The sequence below is a fragment of the Diospyros lotus genome, chromosome 11, assembly GCF_014633365.1.
Source record: "Diospyros lotus cultivar Yz01 chromosome 11, ASM1463336v1, whole genome shotgun sequence".
Lineage (NCBI taxonomy): Eukaryota > Viridiplantae > Streptophyta > Magnoliopsida > Ericales > Ebenaceae > Diospyros > Diospyros lotus.
This window is the reverse complement of record NC_068348.1, coordinates 25,818,266-25,834,822: the sequence shown is the minus strand read 5'-3', so window position 1 is coordinate 25,834,822 and position 16,557 is coordinate 25,818,266. Positions and strand designations below refer to the sequence as shown.

Below are 16,557 nucleotides of genomic sequence, written 5' to 3'. Positions count from 1 at the left end.
GTGCGTAAGCATTGTTCTTCAAACCGACGATCATTAGATTCAGCATAAATAGAACATACAGACAATCCTTGAGTTCTGAAATTAGCATCGGAAGGCACGGTAAAAGATATTGAGGATCCTACATTCTTAAGATTGAATCTGATAGGCATCTTGCTTCCACGAACATAAGTGTAAATTGTACAAGACTGGTGTAATACCTATACAAAAAAACAACATAAGTTAAACAGTAATATACAGCCCCATGAGAGAGAGAGAGAGCGAGAGAGAGAGAGCGCACTGGGGTAGGAGACATCCACGTTTCATGTGATGCAGAGATTGATGAAAACTCTATATATGATTTTCCCATGCCTTCGAAGAAGTCACAAAAGCCCAAATTGTTAATTAACTCTGCATCATCACTTTCTAAGGGTTTTACTTTGTATAAGCCAGAAATCTCAACTAGCCTCCGGCAATGACGATAAGTTAAAATTTTTCCCGTAAAATCTGCTGAGTCAAAGCTTATTTTTTCCAATAATTTACATCCATCAACCTGCACATCTTCTAAACTTTTAGGCAGCCCGTCAAGTGTCAAAAGCCTTGGGCATGAGTGTAACCATAGACTCTTGAGCCCAAAATGATCCCTAATGCAATTTGGGAGGCTACGAATCGGATTCTCGCTCAAATTCAACTTCCGCAATGAGGATAGGCTGCTAAAATCCCTAGGGAAACTGTCATCAGACAGATTGCAATTTGCAAGACTTAAACCTACCAAAGACTCTGGAAAAGAAACCCATGAAAATTCTGGCCGACTTCTTGGATTTAGTGGCCAAGGCCATGAAGACAAAAGCCATGCTTTCACCTTCCAAGTGATAGAGAATAATGGATTTATTGCAGTTCCATCTGGTAGAAGCACTGCCAAAGAATTCATATTACCCAGCTCTGCTGAAAAATTTCCAAGATTTAAGCAACCGCTAAGGTCAAGTGTTGCCAGAGATTTTAGCTTATAAAAGTTTTGTGGAAGCTCCCTCAAGCTTTGACAATTTCTCAAGTTTAAGAAAACAAGTCTTTCTAGGCATCCAATCGATCCATCAACCTTAACCAACCTAGTACAATTTTCAAGTATAAGTCTCTTGAGATTCGGCAATCTTGAGAAATCAGGAGTCTCAACAAAATAATGGGAATGACTTAAATTAAGGATTTTTAGTAATCGGAGGCACTGTAAAACAACAAGAGAGAACAAATATTAATAATTTGATTAAAAATCTAATGAAAATACAAATTAATAGAAGAAATAAAAAGAAAAGGAAATAGGAAACAAACCTTGGCTCCATTCAAAACCTTTTTCAAGCAGCTATAAGGCATTTCAAGAGCAACCAGCTTGTCCAAAGGAAAATCATTGGGTATCATTTGTAAAGGGAAATGAGACCAATGCAACCACCTCAATCCTTTGGGGAAATTTTCATAGTTTCCAAATAATTGTACATGACTAATCTGTAGAAGTTGTAGATTGGACATCCTTGAAAATGCATCACCTTCCAAAAAAGCTACATTTGAATTTTTTGTGGCAATGCCTAAAGGGAAACCAAAGAAGATACCAAAGGGAAATCTCTTCCCCTTTTTAGAGGGGCTGTTGGGCTCAAAGCTATTCCACTCAGACTCATCTTCCTTCAAGAAATGCATGTCAAGAACAAGGCCTCTGATTTTTCTTGTGCCCTGACAAAGAAAAGGAGGGGGAGCATTGATAAATAAATAGCATCTTTTCACAAATACGTACAAAATAAATAAGTATAGTTAATTCATACAATTTTTCCCTTCAAGACACTCAAGGAATCCTTGTGATTCCAGAGCCTGCTGCGTTCTCCTAACTCTTCAGGTGATTTTTGCCGGACAATTTCCCTTCCCATTTCCTGAATCAATTGATGCATCACCAGTCGATTATGTTCAATGGTTAACATATTTCTATCAATAAGATTTTGAATTCCGGCCAATGCGAAATCATAACAGCCCTTTAGGATTGTAATTGTGGTGTCTATGTCCCCTCCGACAAAGAAGCAAGCAATATCGAGGAATAAATTTTTGTCGTGGTCATCTTGTAAAGAGTCGTAACTTAATTTGAGTATTTCAAGGATTTCATTGTGAGGAATTGCTATTAATTTTTGTAGTTGACTTTTCCACACATCTAAACTTGTGCCAGATAGGAAACGACCCAAAATTTTAACAGCCAATGGAATCCCTCCGCAATAATCCACTGCCTTTTTTGAGCCTATCAAATAACCATCAATAGGATGGCTTTGTCCAAAGGCATACCAACTGAAAAGCTGTAGGGATTCGTCGTGATCCAACTTTTCTACCTTGTGTACTTTCCAACACTCATGAGCTCTTACTAATTGCTCATGTCTAGTAGTTATGATCAATTTACTACCTGGAGAAAGCCAATCCTTCATTCCAAAGACTGCATCTAATTGTTCCCATTTATCAACATCATCAAGAATTATAAGAACTCTTTTACAACCAATAACTTCTTTAATCTTAAGAATCCCTTCATCAACATTGTGTATTTCTACCTCTCTTCTGCTTAGAATATCTGAAAGAAGTTGACTTTGTAAACGAATTAAACCGTTTTGTTGTCCAGAAATTTCTCTTACATTTGCTAGGAAGCTACTACCTTCAAATTTTGAAGAGTTTGAGTTGTACACAAATTTAGCAATGGTTGTCTTGCCAATTCCACCCATCCCACAAATGGCAATAAGTCTAACATCAAGCCCTCCATCTTGTAACCACAAATTAATGCTTTCAGCACGGGAATCTAGTCCAATGGGGTAAAGGGCAACATTCAAAACTCTTGGCCGGCTTAGCTTGTCTTCAACTTCCTTGATAATTTTTTGGATAAGCTTTGACTCGTACCTATAGTTTGCAATCCATACAGAAAGTGATAGCTCATCAATCGCTAAGCATCTGTTAACTTAAATAAATTAAAATTTTCTCTGCGAAAAACTAACATATTATGAAAATTATCATGGTCTATGGAAAAACTGCATTCGTCTGAACTTAAAATTAATACCATTAGGATGATGCCAAAAATATGAAAAGAACAATGGAAAAATAAAATAAATCAAAGAAATCAGATGGCAAAAGAACTCTATTAAATGACAATAAGATACGTTTTCACACTTGAATCCATTATCTTTTAGAACGTTAATGGACTCTATTTCTAATAGAATATGTCTTCTTGTAAAGACATTGCTTCACAAGCAGTGTCCGTAGGGGAATTAGCTATAGTATAGTTATGATCTAATAAATACACCATTTATGATATTGCTGGTAATATAATTTTATATTGCTATATTATAGTTATGATCTAATTAATTTGATAATATTACAATATAAAAACTACCAAAATTATATTCATGATATTGTAATATTACAATTTTAATGATATTGGTCTTAAATTTTAATTTTTTTAAAAAAATTGGAAATTTTACAATGGCAAATTGTTTCAATTAATATTTTTACTATTATGATTAGTCAAATTTACTTTTTTTGATATATTTTTGCTCCTTAAAATATTTAATTAATATTCTAATTAAATTAAAGTCCATTCATAACTATGGACAAAGAAGTGGGATGCAAACAGTTACCTATCAACTCCATCTGGCATTCCTGCTAAACCAGCAACTTCCTCCAGCGCTTCCCTCCACCCCTTCAATTTCTCCTTCCACCCCTTTGCTGCTTCACCCTCGCCCACCTCGAACTTGAATCGCTCTTCATACCTCGCAAATGCCTCCGCATAAACTCCCTTTTGTTTCCTGACCTCCGACGGATCCACGCCGTAGAACACCGGCAGAACCACGTGGCCAGAGTCCCTCCTCCGTCGTCTTCCGAGGATCATCGCAAGCTCATCGAGGCACCAGCTCGAAGACGCGTAGTTTCTGGACAAGACAACAATTGAAACCCTCGACTCTTCGATTGCCCTTTGCAGCTGAACGTTGATGCTTTCTCCTCTTTGGATTTCATCATCGTCTCTGAAGGTGCGAAATCCGGCGTTCCTAAGAGCCGTATAGAGGTGGTCGGCGAAGGTCCAGCGAGTGTCCTCGCCACTGAAGCTCAAGAACACGTCATAGCTGCCGCTGCTCCGAGAAGCGAAAGAGGAGGAGGTGGGCTCTTCGGCTCTTGTAGTAGTAGTCATTGAACAGAGGGAGCAGAGAAGAATGGATCTGCTGGAGAAAACTGGAGATCAATCAAAGTCTACCTCTTGGATTCATCATCAGAACGATCGGGTAGAGACTAGAGAGCATCGTCAACTCTGAAGTAGATGGAAGTCGTCAGGGAAGACACAGAGATTTAGGGGAAAGAGAGAGAGCGCGACCAAAAGCGGGGCAGAATTTCATGGACGATATTAATTTAGGGATATAAGTTGGAAATATCTGGCTGAAGTGCTATGCGAATTGATAGGTTGGATGGATCAAAGTTCTTTCTAATGGTGCAATAGCTGGTAGCTTCTTCTTGATGGGAAGGGTAGGAAAATAAAACAGGGTCTCCTCTCGCCGTTCTTTTCAAGAAAGCAACTAATTTGGAGGTCTTTAAGGGTGCGTGTTGGTGTTGGTGTTGGTGTTGGTGTTGGTGTTGGTAGCAATTGAATGGAAATTACTGACCTTCAATTCGCCGATGACAATTTGGTGTTTTGACATGCAATTTTTAAGAACCATCAAGAGAATCCTCAAATGCTTTCATTTAATTTCTGAATTGAAAGTAAATTTTCAAAAAGTGTATTGATCGATTTGAACACTGGCCATGAGTGGATATTCTCAATAGCTAACAAGTTAAGATGTAAATATCAGGAGTTTCCCATCAAGTATCTAGGATTTTCTCTTGGTGTAAGCTGGAGGTTTCACTACACTTGTGCAGACTTGGTGGCAAAATTTGAGAAGAAACTAACCTCATAGAAGGCAAGGCATTTGTCCCTAACAAGTAGACTAGTCCTAATTTACCAGTATAGTACCTATTGTGGGGTGCTATAAATTTTTCTTAAATCTTAGGTTTATTTTCGATGAGTTCTTTTTTTGAGTCTTCGAAATGATAATCTCCTGAATTGTAATACCCCATGTTCGTATGAAATTGTTACATAATTTTGATGAATTTAGGATGTCGAAAAATTGGTTTGATAGCAGTTATACGTACCGAATCGACTGCAGAGAATGCCTCGGAGTGAAATTATCTAAGGAAAATTATATGGTCTTGACGAGCGTATCAAGATAGGATTTATGGTATTAAAAAAAATCGAATCTGGAACGATTTTCGGTACAGCTAAAATGTAGGTGCTATTTAGACTGGAAAACCGAATTATTGTAGGAGACTCCCGAAAAATCAACGGAACTCTAGGGGGGCTCCGATTTTGCGTAGCAAGCAACCCTTCAGTGGTTTCGGGATGAAATAATAGCTCGGTGAGAACACTGAGGTGAAATCGGTATTATGGAGTAACTTTAAAATTATTAATTTTGCATTTTCTATATCAAAATACAAATTAATTTAGTATTAAAGGGTATAATTGAAATTAAGGAGTTGCCCAAGTGATATTAGAAGAAAATTGAAGCTTATGTGTAATTTCCTTTAGTCTAAATATTAATGTAATATATACTTATATATATATATATATATAATTATGTACGCGTATGGGCACCTTTGCAAATTCAATCAACCATGCCCTGCAAGCTCCATATCCTGCAATCTGATGACTGACAGAAGGATTGATTTGCAGGCAATGAGGTATGGCTTCAGTGAGGTGAGGAGTAGTCGAGTGCCTATAAATAGAGATGATGGTTGAGAAGCAAAGGGCAAACCAATGACCAAGTGAAGCTTGGAGCAAAGAGCAATGGCAGAATCGGCTGAGGCAACGAGCAACCAACAGGAGGTCGAGGGAGAGCCGAGAAGTGAGCAAAAGGTGGCCGGAAATGGCCGAAGAGGTGGGCAGCAACCATGGCCGCAAGCCGCGGCCATGGTAGCTTGAGCACGAGCTTTAGCAGTTGGGCGATGCGAGTAGGGGAGGGCCGAGGCAGTGAGGGGTGGCTTGCTGATGGTGGTGTGGCGGTCGGATGAGGCTGCGAAGGCTCGGGAGGTGGCTAAAGGGAGCTGGTGCGGCCAAGGCCGCAGGCAATCGCGCCAAACCAGCAACCAGCCGCTGCCAGCAGTGGCGCGGCGGGAGCGGCAGTGGTCGGGGAGGCCGATGGCGGGCGATGAGGGCGGCGGTAGACCAGAAAGCGCGCGGGCGGCAGCGGCCGCATGGCAGGGGAGTTGCAGGTCGCGCAGGAGAAAGCAGGAAGAGGAAGAAGAAGAGAGGGAGAAGAAAGAAAAAGAAAAGAAAGAAAAAGAAGAAAAAAATAGGAAAAATCCCCCCAAAAAATCCCGAAATATAGGATTTGGTGATTTATTATTATTACGGAGATTTTGCAAGAAAAATTGTCCGGGCATGCGTTCCGATAATATGGCACGCATATTGAGGAAACCAGAGATGCTAAGTTAAGATGAGTAAAATTTTCTAAAAATTTTCAGAAATTCAAGAATACTATTTTATGAATTGTTGTAGTGAAATATTTGAGAAAATATTTTAGGAATATTTAGTTTGGATTTATTGAGGAAAAATAAGAAGAAATAGAAAGAAAAATAGAGAAAATGCCAGAAATTATGGAAAAAATAGATTTTAATGTTTATTTAAATAATTATGGTGATTATGATACTTTGAGGAATAAGTTGAAGTGACTTGTCAAATTTTAAGGTTGGCACGAAAATTGAGGCGATGCACGAGGCCAGACACGGATATCAAGATAACTCGATAAGCTTGAGAAGATAAGTGGTACTCCTCAATTAAAGTTAGTTTTATGGAAAATGCTTGGTTTATGTTTCTCGAAAATGTTTTCATCATATTGACATACTTTGATATGTATCCATCAAGACTGCATACATGACATGACTATAAAATGCATAAATACACGTAGATATCATTGATCACTCGCATTAAGGCTGTAGGGAGTATGAACTGGCATCGCTGCTTTACCAAGGGTGCACCCATACACCTTGGCTTCGAAAGAGGTGGGCGCAAAAATGGTAGGTAGCATGAGGGGTACAGTTGACACGTACGAGGAAAGACATTGCATACACACATGATATAACATTATGTACCCTTACTTAGATGGTTCATCATCTAATTTGGGTTTTTAGTCCTGGAATATTCAAATGTTTCAGGTGGAGATTGTAGCAGATTTGAGGATAAATAAGACATGAAATGGCACTTAGTAGGGTGCATGAAATATATGTACCTTATGTATTTAAGTTCTACTACTTCGAATTCTGAACATTTTGAGGAATATTGAATTTATTTATGATTAATGTTAAAATATCAAGTTTCGATCATTACTTCCGCATTTGATGTGTATAATGATTCTCTTTCGAGATAAATAAATGGGAATTCTAGGACGATTTCGAGGAATGATGTGGTGTAGTATTAATGTTTAAAAGAAAAAAATTTATTGTCTCGAAATTATCCCAAATTATAACGTGCCCGGGAAAGCGGGGCGTTACATGGGCCACCCAAAAGGTCCCCAAGATAGTCTAACCAATCTCATTTCACACAAGTTTGTAGACACCCATCGTGGTCTTCGGAACCAAAGCCACCTGATGGCCTCAAAGCCCTTTTCAAGGCCATCTGGAGACTACCATTGGGACTTTCCCCCAAAGACGTCTTCGAGCCTTTTAGTTTCTCTATGCATATATGTTTCTTAGAGGACTCTTTCGGTTCAACTGTGGGACCCACTTATTCATCTATAAATATATGTCACCTCCAAGGACAATGGACTTTTTTGGCACCATTTGAAACACTATTTTATCTTTCTCTAAAATCCATCCGGACGCTACTTATATCCCTAGGGCACTAGAACATCTACATGCTACATACACTGTATATCCTTCTACATACCATTACATATTTTCTCATACTATTGTCTGATTTAGGCATCGAAAAGTTTGTGTGGGGGAGTCTCCTGCGTGACTTTTTAATGTCATTTGTATTCGCAGCTTAAGGTGAAACCTTGCCTCTCAAAGATCCTAAAGGCTTACTCTCTCGAAAACCATTCAAAACCTCATTTGGACTAGCTTATTTAGTTAAGCGTTTGTTAAAATTTAAGAAGTTAAAATGCTATTAATTTTATAAATTATTTTAACTGCATTTTTAATAAACTCCTCCCCAACTTTTCCATCATTGTAGTCTCCTCCATTTCTCCTCTGTTTAATATATATATATATATAATATTTTTAATAATTAAATTTAAATTTAAATATAAAATATTAAATCAATATATTTTTAATAATTATATATAATTTATCAACATGATAAAATTTTTATGAGTTGGACATTATTTTATAATTTATTTTTATTAAAAATCAATATTTTTATTAATTTTATTTATATTATTCTACAACAGGTTCATTTTTATCTTTTTGTTAAATTTTAAATTTTTTTTAATTTTTTTAAACTAAATACAAAATTATATAAATAAAAACTTAAAACATTTTTATCAAAATAATTTATTAACTAAAAATTAATTTGAATCCGAATCGACCAAACTCATATATCGAAACCCCAAATTAATTTCCCAAATCGCAACCGTTTTCTCTTATTATATTTTAATTTCTGCAGGAGTTGAATCAATTGACATGAACGCAAAGGACAGCAAATTGACCCGTAACAGGGGATGTGGATGCAGTCGAAGTGGCGGACAAGCCCGGGAAGATCTGCCACACAGAGATCTTGTCGGTGGGCTCTAGGCATAGGCCTCTGCTGCCAACCTTTCATACTGAATTTACATTTGATGTAAAAATATAATAGTACATTGCATCTCTGTCTCAGGAGACAGAGATGAAGAGGATCGCCTGCTGTTATTGTTGACCAACTATTTTTTAGAAATTCAGTTCTGATTAATGAGTAATCCTTGCTTAAAATTAAAATTAATCCAAAAAATAAAAACTATTCACCGTTGGAAATATATTACATATTTAGTGAACCCCTTTTTTAAAATATCATTTGCAAGGTGACAAACGATGAAATGTTGTTCCAATAAATGTTGTTCCTAATAGACGGATAGAATCCATTAACACGGCCAATTTCAAACATCATTCCAGCTCTAGCAAAGACTTGAGAAAATGGTGGCTCACTCTTTTAAGGCATGTGAAAGTAAAACCACTGTCTGAATCCATGGATTATGCTGGAACTGCCCAAGTGGAGACGTTCTTTTAGGATCAATCCACCGAAACTTGCTCTAGTTCGGTAAAGTTCTAGACACGTTAGTCTTTTGAAATACTTTAAAGAACCAAAGCAGGTGAAAGGAGATTTTGTGGTTTGGAAGAAGAAAGGAAAATTCTTTAGAATTGCAGAAGGGATTGAAATGAGAAAGAGTTGAAGGGAGGTTATTGGTCTGAGAGATGGGCATACTCTAGTACCCGTCACCTGCAGGTGAATTGCCTGATTTTGGAAAGAGGAGGAGAATAGAGAAAGATGCAAACGGCTATAATAGACAATTAGTTTCAGAGTAGATAGTCTGAGACAGTACTGGGGTGTCACGAATATTTAAATTTCACCAAACTTTAACCTCAATGCTAAAATTTTCAATTAGGTTTTGGTAGCAAGATAGTTGTTGAAATTTTCCAGCTTCAAGTCGTTGATGAATCATTCAATCAATTCTGTTATTGCAAATATACTTATACATTAATTAATGCAGCACTTGCATTGATTTAGGAATTGTCAATACATATATACATAAATGCAGCAAATAGATTTATTTCTTTGTCAATTCCTGTAAGTAGTACTATTTTTGTAATCATCAATTACAGGTTCAAACTACACCTGAGTTCCATTGTATTTGGATGTGTAGATTAAGTGGAAATCCGCAATCATGGATGCCATTTTGGTTATTAGAAAGAATATAAAATTCTTATGGTCTCCTGCCCATGTCATATTAGGTCCTTTAAGAGCCTCTATCGAAGTTTTTGTACCTAGGTGAGGACTTGTATTAAAACATAAAAAGCGTACGTAGTTCTAATAAAAGCATAACACACTCAAGGACGCATGCCTTCATATTCCTAGATAACCCTGAACATCTTCATGCAATGCACTCCGCTAAAATATCATCCTTCAAATGGACATTTAGGGTCCCAAAATGCCATAGCTATCCATTGGGTTACAGAAATAAAATTTCAATATATTACTCTGTATAGAATATTGTGTAAAGCAAAGGGAAACTCCATTTTTCATTGCCTAAAAGATAACCAAGAACAGTACCAGAGTTTGGAATACATGTTCTAAGATGTTATGTTAATCCATATTTTACTGTCCTCCTGCAACCAAAAAGCATATCTCCACCAAATGAATGCCAAAAATGCAGGTTGAATGCGTACATACAACTTCAGAGTTGGAAATATGATAATCCTACGAATTAAGAGAAATAGTTGAATAATGTATTTAAAAACGTTTATCATATTCCAGTATTAGAACCCCGACTTGAGATTCATTTTATAATTCATTATAACCTAGCCCCTAGATATCATTGAGTGCAAAAATCATAAGGCCAAAAATCCATTCTTGCATGCATCCTAGCTTCTTTACTTGGGAATAGAAATCCAAGTGTAAGATAAACCTACCTATGTGCATAGATCAGGCTGGGGCATAGGCTCGCTCCTGCTCATTTCCCATGAAATTAGGATCCTCAGGCAAGGATGCCTTTCAAATGTCTAGGTCCCCCAATGTCCCACCCAACATCCATTAGGCCTTGGCCTGCATGCCAAGAAGACCATCATAAGATTGTACAGTATTTTCCTAAATACCCCTCACTATGTTATTGGATCAACACGGGCCTTCAGGTCACTGAACCTCTGAACCTCTGTAGCACCTTTGCATCCATTTTTGGTTCATCAAAATATTCTTAGAAATTTTAGCTAGGATTCTTTTTTTTTTTTTGCCCAACCGTTGCATAAGTTCTTTGGTGGTAATTTTTGGATTTTTCCACAAATAATTCCTAGGTTCTCAGGCTACGTTCGCTTTATGTGCCCATTCAGTCACTTTTAACAGCTTTAACCCAATTCTAACCTCCAACTATCTGGCTTTATCAAATCGATTTGGATTGAAGCCAAAACTTTAAAATCCCACTTTTAGGTCATTTTAGATTTTTGACCAAAGAATTTTTCTTGGACTCTAGCAAAGCCAACTGTGCAAAACTACATATTTTGAAAGTTTTGCCAATTATGCATGGATACCCTCAACCATTTTTTTTTTTCAACTTTTTTTTCTTGCACCCAAGTCACATGTGGTGAGTGGGTGCTTTGGGAATTTTCATGGATCTTTCTTGGCTCGGTCTATTACTCCATGAGATATCCCCAAGTGACCAAAGTAGGATTGGAAACTTCTTATGGATATATTTTCCCTATGGAGTTTTCATCTGTGCTGAATAAGCACTAGTGTACTAAGATTTGATTGATTTCTAAAATTGAAATGAGCACAAATAGCTAACATAATGTGGAGGTACTGTATAAAAAGTTGTCAAAAGAATTCCTACAAGATGCTTGAGTAAACATAATATAATGAAGAGGGCTACACTCCAAATGAAATTAGAGGAAGCCATACCCTAAAAAAAGAGGATAGAAAAGCCAGAGATGTTGCTAAGGCAGAGACTAGAAATCATGATTTTTGTTTTTCTATTTTCTATTTTATAAAGAAAATAGAAATCATCATTTAACTATGACTCAACTTTTGAACAAATAGATTGTATGCATGAACTAGAACCCACTCATCTAATCTCTATTGTCATAACTATTGAATGGAGGGAAAACAAAGGTATTATATTGCCCCTTAACTCAAAGTTGTGTCACTATTTAAGAATAGTTATTTATTGTTTAAATCCATTTTATCTTAGTTTTTCTCAAGATAAAATATGAAATTATACTTATAATAGTTGAATTTCAAACATTGTGCAAAGAGGAAAGGAAAAATTCAAACAAGAATAACCTTGATCCATCCACAGTACTAATAAAACCATAAGCATAAATAAATTTGCAGGTAATTTTGTAGATTAGCACACTAATAAGGTTAATTGCAATGATTGCATTAATAACTAGATGCATTTTAAGATGTGTGATTTGCAGTAGACATGCCTACAAACTAATCTAGTAATCTAAGAGTATTAGAATGCCTTACTTACATTAACAACCCCTCCACTACAACTCAATATCACCCCTTATAACTACTAAAGCTCAAAAAACCTGATTCACAAAATAAATAATTTGCTGATGCAATTAAATTTACTATTGAGATAAATTAAAGTTTAAAACTAAGAGTTAACTTCTAGAATTATCCAAGAGATGAAGTACAACCATGACTATGACTATGACTTAGCCAACAACTATAGAAGAAATAAGTATATACCATAATTGTTTGGTTTGTAGAATGCAGTATGGGGCCATGGTACACCACATTTCTTGGAACATGGTATGAGGGGTAGGTCTCTATGGTTGGCCAAAGTAGAATGCCTTCAAAACATCACACACACACACACTCAACATCTATTTTTGAAAATATTTTGGGTCTTGTCTTTTTGGAAGGAGGGGGCGGGATTTGTAACGACCCGTTAGGGAGTCTAGGCGTTTTCAAATATTTTATTATGGGCTCAAAATTTTTTCTTTAATTAATTGAGGATTGAAAATATATATATATTTTTATTTATTTATGGAATAAAGTGTAAGTGGAAATAAGAATTTGGTAACCCATCCAAATGGAATTAAAAAATGTGGGAAAAGTCCAAATGAATTGGACCATTGAGATGTGTTTAGAATTTTAATTATATTATGAATGGGTCTAGGTGTTTTATTACTTAATGGTAATTTAAATGATGGTCTAAGTATTTTAATATTTAATGATAAATTACTCTGATGGCATAGAAATAATTTTGGATTGTACAATTTTATTTTATGTGTCAAAATAAGTGTATGGGTCTAAATTTTTAAGAACTTGAGAAATAATGTAATAGGCCACATTTAATTAGTTAAGGAGTTCATGAGCTATTAGGTGGGTTAATAAACTGTTGAGTTGGGCCTGGCCCAATGGTAAAGGAAACTTAGGTTTTACTATGTGAAATAAGAAAAAGAAAATTTAAATAAAAATAGATATTAAATGTCAGAAATGCCCTAAATAAGGGCAGATTGGTCAATTTCTAAGGCAGACGCAGCCTGCATCATGTAGCCTTCCTTCTCCCTTTTTGATCTTCTTTTTCTGTGCACTGATCCTTCTGTGCCTCTGCAACGATTTGTTTTTGATCCTATCTCCTGTTCCATCGCTCTTTCCTCATTTACTCTCTGTCTTCCTCTTCTTCTACTTCACCTTATTCTTCTCCATGTTTTTTTTCTGCTTTTATCTTCTTCTTCTTCTCCACCCATTTTTGTTGTTGACGACTGGAGCTTCAACGGAGAATTCTTCATCAGGCAAGTTCTTCTCCTCACACCACTCTTTTATGTTCATTTTGTTCCTCCATTTGAGAGTTCTTTTGATTATAAGAGTATGCATTTAGATGATTAGTTGAACTAATCTTCTTCTTTCTTCTCTGTAAATTTACTATTTATATATATATATATATAGCTAGTTATATTTCCTTCTAACCTAGCTTTGAATCACCCCAAATTGTCATTATTTTCCATTGGGATTGTCTTCCCCAATCTTCTTTCGGAATGGTGTACCCCATAGGTATTGCTTGTGCTATATATATATATATGTATAAATCTTCATCTCCGTAAACAAGTTGTTGAATCATTTCTCAGTCATCCGAATAGAAAATGGCTTATCCGAATGAGTCTTGGGAAGCCATATGAGTAACATCCGGATGAGTGTGCTCATCCGGAGATATATATCAACCCATCCGAATACTGCACTCCAAAGATAGCCTTATCCGGATAGTTCACCATAGCAGCAACTTCAGGCCTATTTTCCACCTTTATACAGCCCGATTCTTTAAAAACTTAAAACACAAAAGTTGTAGATCTTTCTCTTGGATTTCTATATCATCTTGAATCATCTCAATCTGAGTTTAGACAAGAGATATATGCTTGAAATACCAAACGCTATCAAACTGTATATTCACATTCGAATATAACGCAATAGCAACAAACTTCAAGCCAAATTTAGACCTCGATTAAACCTGAATCTTTGAAAACTCAAAACATAAAAGTTGTATATATTTTTCTTGGATTTTCATATCATCTTGAATCATCTCAATTGGAGTTAGAACGAGAAAGTTATGCCCAAAATACGAAACATTGTCGAAGCTGAATTTCTGAAACATGGTGCATCCGGATGTCTTAGCCCATATCTGGATATCCATCCGGATGCGCTACTGTAGCATCCGGATATCACTCACATTATTGATTTCTAACATCTGGATGTATCACTCCATATCCGGATATCACTATCAATCACTCCCAGAGACATCCGAATACGTTTCCAGCCATCCGGATACCATTCAATGCTCCTCCAACATATCCGAATAGGCCATAAACCATCCAAATTCACTCTCCCATACCCGAATATACATGCTAAAATTTGAATACCCTATTTAATTTTTCAAAATACATATCAATGTCAATTTAGCATAATTATTAAATGATTCAATGAAGATTATTATGATGGAAAAAATAACATATTAAATCTATATTACTCCTCAAATGGTGAATCAAGATTTAGCCTTAAATAGCATCTCCCAAAATTATTTATGTGTTATAATTTACATCTTGATCGCGATAAATGTTATGAAGTAAGATGTGTTGAATTATTTGATGATGGTAAAATACCCGATATGGGTAAATGGTGTTGAAAGTATTTATTGAGAAACAAGAATTTAAATACATGTGGTTGGCAAATGCATACATGATGCATACATGTACATGTTACATATATATATGTTTTGCGCACCTATTATTTTGTGCGGAGGGAGAAAGGGTACCCTAGAGTACCTGGCGCGGGATGAGGTGGTCATAGCCTGGCAGGTTGTCTCCATATTTATTTGTGAGATTTTATGGAACTTATGCACCTTTGCATGCATCGATTTATGGCTTGAGAGCCGAAAAAATTGATATTGATAATGAAATGATGCACTCTTACATGTATTGATTGATGGCTTGCGAGCTTGTGAGAATTGATAATGATATTGAAATTTTATGCACATTTGCATAGTGATATATAGTGACATGATATATTAATTTGAATTGATAAATTCATGAATTATGAATCTTGTATATAATTGTGGAGTCCTTGATTACTCTTCTTGGTGTCAACATGTTCTTGGATCCTATATATTATCCATTGTTTCTCGAACTTGTTAAGCCTTGTGGCTCACTTGATCTTCTTTGTCATTCTAGATAAAGGAAATATTGTTATTAGGGGCAAGTCCAGTAGGACTGTAGTCTAGGGATAGTGGTGTACGGAGACGCATCCTAACTTCAAAGATCCTAATTAGTGATTTGGTGAGATTTTATAGTGATGAGAATCTATTATGTTTATTGGCATTTGAACCTCTTATTATTTTGTATGGCCATCGAGCCTAGGGTTATGAGATTCTGAAAATGTAATTGAACTTTAATTTAATTTTCGCTGCTAGAAATGAAATGAGTTGTTAATTGAGTTCAGTTTTGTTCTATATCATCTCTGTAATGACCTTCTTTTGAATATCCTATGTTAAACGAGAATATTCGAAGCAGGCCTTATGTAACGCCCCGGTCCCATTCGCAGGTGTTACCGACGATAATCTCCTGGATTCCTCGCCCCAAAGCCCGAATTTGAAGGGTAGACTATGTTTCATGACGATACGCCCTAGGTGGGAACTAGGCTTCGTCTGGCCCTTCGCTTACCCAGGATCCATAAACGCCCTAGGACCTCGCGAGTTTCTTATAAACGAAGAAATAACCCGCTACACCGCCCAAGGGCTTCAAGATGTTTCTTAACACTGGGCTAGACTAAGGGGAAAAACTCATACTCAAAAAATCCTCCAATTTTCCAACATTTCATCGCTCGGGGACTCCTTCGGGGGATTTTATAAATTTTTCTATAGCCCAAAATCTCCCAAAATTGGGCCCTATTATTCCCCCTTTTTTCCCTTAATTTTTGAATTTCCCCCCCATTTTTTTTTTCTTGCGCAGGCCCCACGGCCGGCTGGGCCCTCCCTGGGCCCGGCCGCGAGCTGCCTGGGGTGGCCCCAGCCCGCGGCCGGGAGCCTGCCGCGCGCGCTTGGCCGCCTGCGGCCTACTGCTGATGCAGCAGCCCACTGCTGCCCTTTTCACTTCTCTTCTTCTTTTTTTTTTGGGGGGGGGGGGGCTTCCAAACCCAATTTTTTTTTCTAGAAATTAAAATAAATAAAATACCTCACTTTTCTTCAAATTTACCTTTATTTCTCCATAAATAAGGTTTAAACAATATTCTTGATGCTTCCACAACATACATCAACCATTCACTAATTTGCAACAAAGCTTACACAACACCTTGATGCTTAAATCCCCTTTTTA

General features: G+C 36.7%; 3 protein-coding genes across 4 annotated transcripts in view; all 3 read right to left on the bottom strand.

Annotated features, from left to right (window-relative positions):
• Positions 1-4,568, bottom strand: part of LOC127813068 (disease resistance protein RPV1-like) — a 29,510-nt gene extending 24,942 nt beyond the window's left edge. Inside the window, exons 1-4 of one of the 2 annotated variants that reach the window (XM_052353797.1) lie at positions 3,618-4,568; positions 1,782-2,883; positions 1,300-1,692; positions 416-1,195 (exon numbers count right to left, since the gene is read on the bottom strand). In XM_052353797.1, the coding sequence (XP_052209757.1) occupies positions 416-1,195; positions 1,300-1,692; positions 1,782-2,883; positions 3,618-4,165 (2,823 nt within the window). In that variant the 5' untranslated portion in view covers positions 4,166-4,568. The remainder of the gene's footprint in view (positions 1-415; positions 1,196-1,299; positions 1,693-1,781; positions 2,884-3,617) is intronic. The other variant, XM_052353798.1, reaches the window with a different exon arrangement.
• LOC127813066 (disease resistance protein RUN1-like) overlaps positions 1-16,557 on the bottom strand; it is a 99,715-nt gene that overhangs the window by 1,065 nt on the left and 82,093 nt on the right. The gene's annotated exons all lie outside the window — the stretch shown is intronic.
• The window catches only part of LOC127813073 (disease resistance protein RPV1-like), a 95,124-nt gene that overhangs the window by 21,545 nt on the left and 57,022 nt on the right, over positions 1-16,557 (bottom strand). The window lies entirely within an intron of this gene.